Raw genomic sequence first — 8,738 nt, forward strand, 5'->3', positions numbered from 1 at the left:
ACAATAACATAGAAGGGTGCAAAGAAAGCAAGGAAAGGTGTGAAAGGGGAGAGGAAGAGAGGAAGGAGTGAAAGAAGGGAGTGAGGGAGGAGAGAAGGGAGGAAGGAAAAGGAAAGCAAGAAATGGAGGGAGGAAAGGAAGGAAGGAAGGAAGGAAAGAAAGAAAGGGGGAAGGGACAGGAACAGAGGAAGGAAGCAAGGAAACTTATGAAAGGGGAGAGTAAGAGAGGAAGGACTGAAGGGAGGGAGGGAGGGAGGGAAGAAGGTAGGAAGGAGAAAGAAAAGAAGAAATAGAGGAAGGGAAGGTAAAAGAGAGAAAGAAAAAGAGCAAGAAAGAGAAAGAAAGAGAGAAAGAAAGAAAATGAAAGAGAAATAAAAATAGAGAGGGGGAATGAAAGAAATGGAAGGAGGGAAGGAAGGAGAGAAAGCAAGGGAAAGAAAGAAAGAGAAAGAAAAAAGAATGAAAGAGCAAGAGAGCAAGAGAGAAAAAGAAAGAAAGAGAGAAAGAAAGAAAGAAAGAAAGAAAGGCAACTTCAAAGAAAGGCTCACTGAGCATCTCTCACTCTCTCTCTCTTTCTATCCCTCTTTCTTTCTTTCTCTTCCTTTCTCTCTCTCCTCTTCCTTTATCTCCTCTCTCTCCCTCCCTCTCTCTTTCTCTCCCCCCTCTCTCTCCCTTTCCCTCTCTCTTTCTCTCTCCCTCTTTTGCTATCTCTCCCCCCTCTCCCTCTCTTTCTCTCCCCCCTCTGCCCCCTTTCCCTCTCTCTTTCTCTCTCTCCCTCTCTTGCTATCTCTCCCCCCTCTCCCACTCTCTTTCTCCCTCTCCCTCTCTTTCTCTCTCTCCCCCTCTCTCTTTCTCTCTCTCTCCCCCTCTTTCTCTCTCTTCTTCTCACTTTCTCTCTCTTGTTTTCTTTCTGTCTCTTGCTTTCTCTCTCTCTCATTCTTTCTCTCTTGTTTTCTTTCTCACGCTCTTTCTCTCTTGTTCTCTCTCTCTTGCTATCTCTTTCTCTCCCCCCCTTTCTCTCCCTCACTCTTTCTCTCCCCCCTCTCCCTCTCTTTCTCTCTCTCCCTCTCTTGCACGCGCTCCCTGTCTCCCTGCTAGCCCACTCGGAATATTCAAAATAAGAAAAACCTTTGCCGGCATTTCCTCTCGGCGTCAAGGAGGTGCAGCGGCGGGCGGAGAGAGGGAAGGGGGGGCAGCGGCGTCCCTCCTGGCCTTGGCGGGCCGCCCGACCCTCCCCACCTCCTGCAAACGCGGCGGGCGGCGGGGGTAGAGCGAGGAGCCGGTTCCGGCGGGCGTGGGGCTTGGTTGGCTGGCTGGCTGGTGGGGGGAGCGCCGCTGGTGGTGCGGAGGGAGACCCTCCTCTGGGAGGGAGGGGGCCAGGCAGCAGCTAGCCAGCCAGCCGGCGGGATGGCGCTTCCGAGTTCGCAGCCAAACTTTGCACAGGCGGTGGCCGGCCGAAAGGAACGCTAGAGCGGGCACGCCTCCAGCCGCAGCAGCGGGGCTCAGCAGGAGAAGCGCCGGGGCCCCCCCATTATTCAATTTCCCCAGGGCCCTTTGGTAAGTATATCGCCGCCCCCCTCTGCTCCAGCGCCTCCCCCCCCCCTGCCTGCATCTTCGCTCCATAAGGCGGGGCTGATTTTTCATCCTACTTTGGGAGGGAAAAAACTGCGTCTTATGGAGCGAAAAATACGGTAAGTGATAAAATAAGTGCATTTATTCTAACCCTGTGCTGATTGGAGGGTAGAATTGTCCATCACAGCATATTCTGAAGTGGAGGGCAACTGAGAAGGGGGGGCGGGCTTTGGCAGGGGTGGATGGACAGACAGGTCTGAGGGAGACGCAGCATTCTAGTCTGTCTAGCAAAGTAGTGGTGCAGTCAGCCCTACATAATATAGGGCCTGACTGTTTACAGGACCTCCTACTGCTACAGCAACTGATAGGGGCCCACAGGGTTGGCCTTTTCCAGGTCCCATCGGCCAAACAATGTTGGTTGGCGGGGCCGTCAGGGAGGGCCTTCTCTGTAGCGGCGCCATCTCTCTGGAATCAGCTTCCTCCTGAGATCCATACTGCCCCCACCCTACTGGCTTTCCAGAAAGCCATGAAGACCTGGCTCTGGCTGCAAGCCTGGGGCCGTTGATCAATGCAGTACCATCTAGATCCGGCCAAGAATATTTGAATGATGTTTATTTTTTTCCCCATGGGCTTTTAACTGCTTTTATATTATTTAGAGATGTTGTACGCCGCACAGACTCCAGAAGGGGTTGGGTGGCCTATAAATTAGATAAATAAAGAAATAAATTCTGATTCTCCCTAAGTTCTAAGCAGTCTTCAGTGCTACTGCCCATGGTATGTTTCTTGACCAACTGTGAGCATTAGAAGTAGGGAGCATGGTTTTTTTTGTAGTCCCCTTACATATGGGATGTCATAGGTTCAATGTTCTCATAACTCTAGTTTGAAATCTACATGAAGCTCCTGGGGAAAGTCTTCTGTTGGTACAAAGCCAGATATACATATACAGATTATGTCCAGCTGCTTTGGTGGTTTCAGTCTTGATGGGGGAGAACAGACTGACAATCAACCCGGACAAAATTGAGTGGCTGTGCATTTCAAATTCTCTGCCAAGGACTTTCCATCTTAGTTCTGAATGAGATAACACTTCTTCCCCAGACAGAATTAGTGTACAACTTAGAGCTGATGGAGCAGCAGGCGGCAGCCTTCTTGTAGTCATTCATGCTTTAATCAGTCTGTGCCCGGATTATTGAAGTGTGTTACATCTGGGACTGCTTTTGAATCACTTGGAAGCTGCAAATGGTCCAGAGTGTAGCCACATGGGTAGTTTTGAGCACATCTTGGCACAGCCAGGCACCATCTCTGCTGTGAAAGCTGCACTGGTCACCATTAAGCTTCTGGGTGCAATTCAAAGTACAGTGGTACCTTTACTTAAGAACTTAATTCATTCCATGACCAGGTTCTTAAGTAGAAACGTTTGTAAGTAGAAGCAATTTTTCCCATAGGAATCAATGTAAAAGCAAATAATGCATGCAAAACCATTAGGAAAGAAATAAAAGCTCGGAATTTGGGTGGGAGGGAGAGGAGGAAGAAGAGAGGGGGACAGTTGCTGCCGAAGGAAGAAGGTGAGGTGAGGGGAATCAAAAAAATTCCAAACTTTAAGGCTTAAAAAAAGAGAGAGAGAGTGAGGAGGAGCACATGCCTCCCATACACCCAGCGCGAGACTGCCTCCCATACACTGCGCCAGAGAGAGAAACCCAGTGGAAATGGCAGGAAACTGGCCAGGCTTTCGTGCCGCTCTCAAATTTCCTGGGAAATTTTTCTGGGCTTGGGTTCTTAAGTAGAAAATGGTTCTTAAGAAGAGGCAAAAATATCTTGAACATCCAGTTCTTATCTAGAAAGGTGCATAAGTAGAGGCCTTCTTAGGTAGAGGTACCACTGTACTGATTTTGACTTTTAAAGCCCTTCTTGGCAGGGCATCAAGCCCCCCGAGGGACTGTCATTGCTTCTGCCCACCCAGTTAAATTTGGGTGTGAGCATGTTCCAGGTCTCATTTTCCAAACAGTATCACCTGAGGGACATTATGCCTTCTTGGTTGTGATGCTAGCCTTCTGGGATTCAAATTGCCCCAACACTGCCATCCTTTAAATGGCCTTGAAGACGTGGCTTTTAGGAAATGTGTTTGGCAATGAGGTATTTATTAATAGGCTTGGAACATTAATCTCCAGGCTCCTCCTGTTTGTTGAATAAAACTTTGGAGTGGAGTTATGCAAAAAAGGATAGTACATACTTTGAGCTGCTGCCATCCATTTTCCCCTGTTCGTTTTAGGTCATTATTCTTATATATATTCTTATATTCCCTCTTCATTCCTTTGGCCATTATTTTTTTTGTCTGGAAGATTCAGTTCCTATATGCTGATTGAGACTTTGCAAGTTCTAGTGAGGCCGTTTGTCCAAATATGCATGTCATTGGATTTTTATGACAAGGGCAGCTAGATTTTGGGGACATCCTTCCCCAGAGATAGAACAAAACAAAATAGACTATTGTATTCAATGATCAGTCCATAAAATAGTTGCACGTGTAAAATTGATATTGATTAGCTAAACACTGTTGTGGTTGGCTCTGGCCTAGCTCCCGCCCCAAGGAATGTGGAGGTGGAGGAAACATCCACATGCCATAGGTCTGTTTTGCTCCCGATAGAATCTCATGATGAAGGCTCCTCTGATGAAGGAAGTGTGAGTGACAGGGAAGTGGGGAGTTTGGCAGACAGCCCAGGAGGAGATCAATCATCCTTATCATCCCTGGATTCTGAACAAGAACTTATGACAGATCCACGCATGCGTAGTGATGCCTAGGAGAGAACAACTGAAGGATTATTACAGGAGATAAGTGAGGCCACCTGTGGTTGGGTGGGGCTGCTGTAATTAGTGCTACAGATAAAAAGAGCAGCGTGCTGGTTTAGCCTTGTGGAAGTTTATCTGATTCATAGTTCGTCAAGATCATGGTTTTTGCTGTTTCCCTGTTCAAGACTGCGTGTGGACTTTCTGGACTTTGGAATTTGGACTCAATTTCCCAGTTACTGGGTGAGAAATTGGATTGGGAGTTTTTTCTGCTTTTCTGTTGACTTTTGGTTTTCCTTCTATTGTGTGGTGTGTGTCTTTCTGGACTAATTACCTTGTAATTACGGGCGGTTGGGACACGCCCGGCAGAACAAACACATTTGTCAAATTGATGTGCATCTTACCTAACTGAATTTGACCATGCTTAAGGAAATCATGTTATTTGAATCTAAGAATGGATTTAAATAGAACTGAATTGAGTGATCAGGATATTTAATTAGACATGGAATTAACTGTTCAGTGTGAATGTCAGGAGAAAATGGACAATAAAGTAAGCCACATTTGGTGCTTTCTAAAGCTTACCATATGGGCAGAATCTGGATTTAAATGGAACCCCTGTGTCCCCCTTCTAAAACCTCTTAAGGGAATACACTGAATCGTGCTAAGATTAGGGACCTCCTTAGTTGAGAAGCAGTGATTTAATTTAAATTTGTAGCAGGTTTACCGGGGGAGTACAGGTCAGTGATGGCAAACCTTTTTTAGTTTGCGTGCCAAAAGTGTGTGTGTGTGTGTGTGTGTGTGTGCTAGCACACATGCATGTACCCACATCAATTCCCTCCCCCTACGCATGCACACCCCCCTGCTGTTCCTGCGCACAATCCCCTCCCATCCCTGCACATGCCTCACTGAAGCCTGGGACAGTGAAAAAACGGCCAAATCAGAAGTTCAGAAAAATGGACTTCCGGTTTGCTTGTTGTGCTGTTTTTCGCACTCCATAGCCTTCAGGGAAGCTTCCTGAAGCCCCAGAGAATGAAAAACAGCATAACGAGGAAATTAGAAGTCTGTTTTCCCAATTTCTCGTTTGCCCGTTGGGCTGTTTTTCACTCTCTGGGGCTTCAGGTCTCCGGAGGGCGAAACAGCAGTTGCCAAGGCCAAAAATCAGCTGACTAGAGTGGGCATGCGCACCGGAGCTAACATAGGGCAACACTTCACATGCCCTCCAATATGGCTCAGCATGCCACCTGTGGCACATGTATAGGCTACTTAGGAATACATTTTTGGACAGGGACATCAACTGATTGAATATCAGTGTGCTGAAGACACTGCTTCATTGCTTCTGCCGTACATTCTTGCCTCAGTATGCACACTTAGGTTAAGGAAAACCCACAAAGTTTTATTTTTTTGGATTAAAAACCATACTAAATTACAAGTACAGTGGTACCTCGTCTTACGGACGCCTCTTCATATGAACTTTTTGAGATACGAACCCGGTGTTTAAGATTTTTTGCCTCTTCTTCCGAACTATTTTCACCTTATGAACCCTAGCCGCCGCTGGAATGCCCCGCCTCTGGACTTCCGTTGCCAGCCGAAGCGCTGGGATTCCCCTGAGGCTCCCCTCGCTGGGATTCAAAGCAGCGCTGGCAAAAATGAAGGGAATCCCTTCAATACATTCAAAATTGCTTCGTCTTACAAACTTTTCATCGTACAAACCTGGTCACGGAACGAATTAAGTTTGTAAGACGAGGTATCACTGTAATACATTTTATAAGTTTCTCCCCATCTATTTTAGTTTTGTCAAATTAAATACAGTAATACCTCGTCTTATGAACCTAATTGGTTCCGGAAGTAGGTTCGTAAGGCGAAATGTTCGTAAGATGAAACATTGTTTCCCATAGGAAACAATGTAAAAGTGATTAATCCGTGCAAAAAGAAAAAAAAATTGCAAAATGGTGCTCTGCTGGGCGCCGCCACCCGGCTGTCACCTTTTAAAACAGCCGGGGGCCTTCTCGGCGTTCTCCTGAACGCTGAACCCGGCAAAGCTCCGCCCATGGAATTCCCTATTGGGATTCCTCACCTCCTTTCTAGCCTCCAGATCGGCCGAAAACGCCGCTGCCGATCGCAAAAACGGCACTCCGCTGAGCGGCGGCACCCAGCTGTCACCTTCCGAAACAGCCGGGCGCTTCTCGGCGGCCTCCCGAACCTGAAAAGTTCGGGTTCGGGAGAAGGGCCGAGAAGCCCCCCGGCTGTTTTAAAAGGTGACAGCTGGGCAGCGCCGCCCAGCAGAGCGCCATTTTGCGATCTGTGGTGGGTTCATAAGCCAAAAAAAGTTCGTAAGAAGAGGCAAAAAATTTCCGAACCCCGGGTTTGTATCACGAGGGGTTCGTATCATGAGGTACTACTGTATTGCAGTATGTTGACCCCACCTCCAAGTTCCAGGTGCTTGTAAATATTGCTCCTTCTCCGCTCTATTAGCAGAGATATTTGTAGCAGCTCCTTCCAAACTCCAGAGACAAGGGGCTGCTTTTGTTCAGGAGATGCAAATTGTGTTCCACAGTTTGACCTGCCCTTTGTGAGTGTGTACCGGGTTCGGGCTGTTCGCTTCACCTCTTCCAAAGGGGAAGACTGGGAGGAAAGACAGCAAGCTGCACAAGAACAGAACATACTCTGTGGGGGGATGTGCCAAGGACAGCCGCTGGTCAGCTCCTGGACCTGCGATGGAGAGATGTTGAACCACACTGATATCACCATTCGGTAGGTCCTCCGATTGGGTGGGTCAAAAATTCCTGGGCTGAATCCCAAAGGCAGAGGGAGGAGGGAGCACAATTGGCTAACTGGGACTAATAGAAAAGACATGTATGGAATTTGGGAGTCCTTCAGCAGGATTCTAAAAAAGACCACAGCAGTAACTGGTAGCTCAGAACGAGACTGAAGAGTGCTGGGCAGAAATAGCAAAAGCGTTTAGACTTATATACCGCTTCACAGTGCTTTATAGCCAGGGGTGGGCTACTGCCCAGACCGGGGGGAGGGGGAACGCAGTGGGGTAGCGAAAACTGAGCACCCAATTTGCACTGAAAGATGTTGAAAGAAAATGCAGGTCATTCCACATAAGCCACACCCACAGTGTGGTAGCAAAAATTTTGGTAGCCCTCTCTAAGCGGTTTACAGAAGGTCAGCACATTGCTCCCAACAATCTGGGTCCTCATTTTACCGACCTTGGAAGGATGGAATGCTGAGTCAACCTTGAGCCTGGTGAGATTTAATCTCCCAAACTGCTGGCAGCCAGTGATCAGCAGTAGTTTGCAGTACAGTGATCCCCTGATTATCGCGAGGGTTCCGTTCCAAGACCCCTCGCGATAATCGATATTTCGGGATGTAGTGGTGTAGAAGTAAAAACACCATCTGCGCATGCGTGCCCCTTTTTCCATGGCCGCACATGCGCAGATGGTGGAGTTTGCGTGTGGGCGGCGGGGAAGACCCGGGGAAGACCCAGGGAAGGTTCCTTCGGCCGCCCAACAGCTGATCTGCTCCGCAGCGCGGCAGCAGCGAGGAGCCGAAGATGGGGTTTCCCCGTTGCCCAGGCAAAGGGGAAACCCCAAGATCGCTTGCCGCTTGCCCGTCACCCGCTCGCCCGGCCGCTCGCCACTTGCCGCTTGCCCGTTCGCCCGCCCGCCCGGCTGCTCGCTTGCCTGTTCGCCCGCCCGCCCGGCTGCTCGCTTGCCGCTCGAGAGCAAGAGGGGGAGAGATAAAGAGAGAGAAGGAAAGAAAGAGATGAGAGAGGGAGGAAGAGAGTGTGAGAGAGGAAGAAGCAAGATAGAGAAAGAGAGAGAGAAAGAAAGATGAGAAAGGAAGGGAGTGACATCATCGGGTGGAAAAATCGCGATATAGCGTTTCGCAATGATCGGGATCGCGAAACTCGGGGGATCACTGTACTGCACTCTAGCCTCTGCACCACCAAGTGATACAGTAACAAGGCAGAGTGATGGAGGAAGATGGGAAAAAGCTCTGGAGGTTTGGTCTGTCTAGCAATCTCCCAAAAGAGAGGGGCTTTTTTTAAAAAAAGGTGCAATTCTTGCTTGCTGGCTCAGATTTGCCCACTGGGGTGCAATGTTTAAGGCAACAGGAGGAGATTATTAAAGGCAGAGAGAGCAATTACCTTACATCAAAGTTGCTGTCCAGGCCCCTATCTGACAGTACACAGATTACAGCACACCACTAAAAAGGCCAAATGTAATGCTTGGGCTGAAAACAAGCCCTGGCTTAGAGGAAATACCTATTGGAAGGTAGCCAAGATTCTTAACAGGTGTTAAGAGGGAACAGCTTTAGTTTTTAAATTATGCTGCCTTTCCTTATTCTTCAGATGTTTGTTCTGATCCTATCTCCCCTTTCAG

The 8,738-nt window shown here is 48.3% G+C and overlaps 1 protein-coding gene across 1 annotated transcript in view; it reads left to right on the forward strand.

Moving 5' to 3' along the window:
• LOC139161821 (ceramide kinase-like) overlaps window positions 1-8,738 on the forward strand; it is a 36,370-nt gene that overhangs the window by 26,367 nt on the left and 1,265 nt on the right. The window contains 1 exon segment of the mRNA XM_070741443.1: window positions 6,905-7,101. Within this exon segment, the coding sequence (XP_070597544.1) occupies window positions 6,905-7,101 (197 nt within the window).

Source organism: Erythrolamprus reginae, chromosome 2, assembly GCF_031021105.1.
Source record: "Erythrolamprus reginae isolate rEryReg1 chromosome 2, rEryReg1.hap1, whole genome shotgun sequence".
Classification (NCBI taxonomy): Eukaryota; Metazoa; Chordata; class Lepidosauria; order Squamata; family Dipsadidae; genus Erythrolamprus; species Erythrolamprus reginae.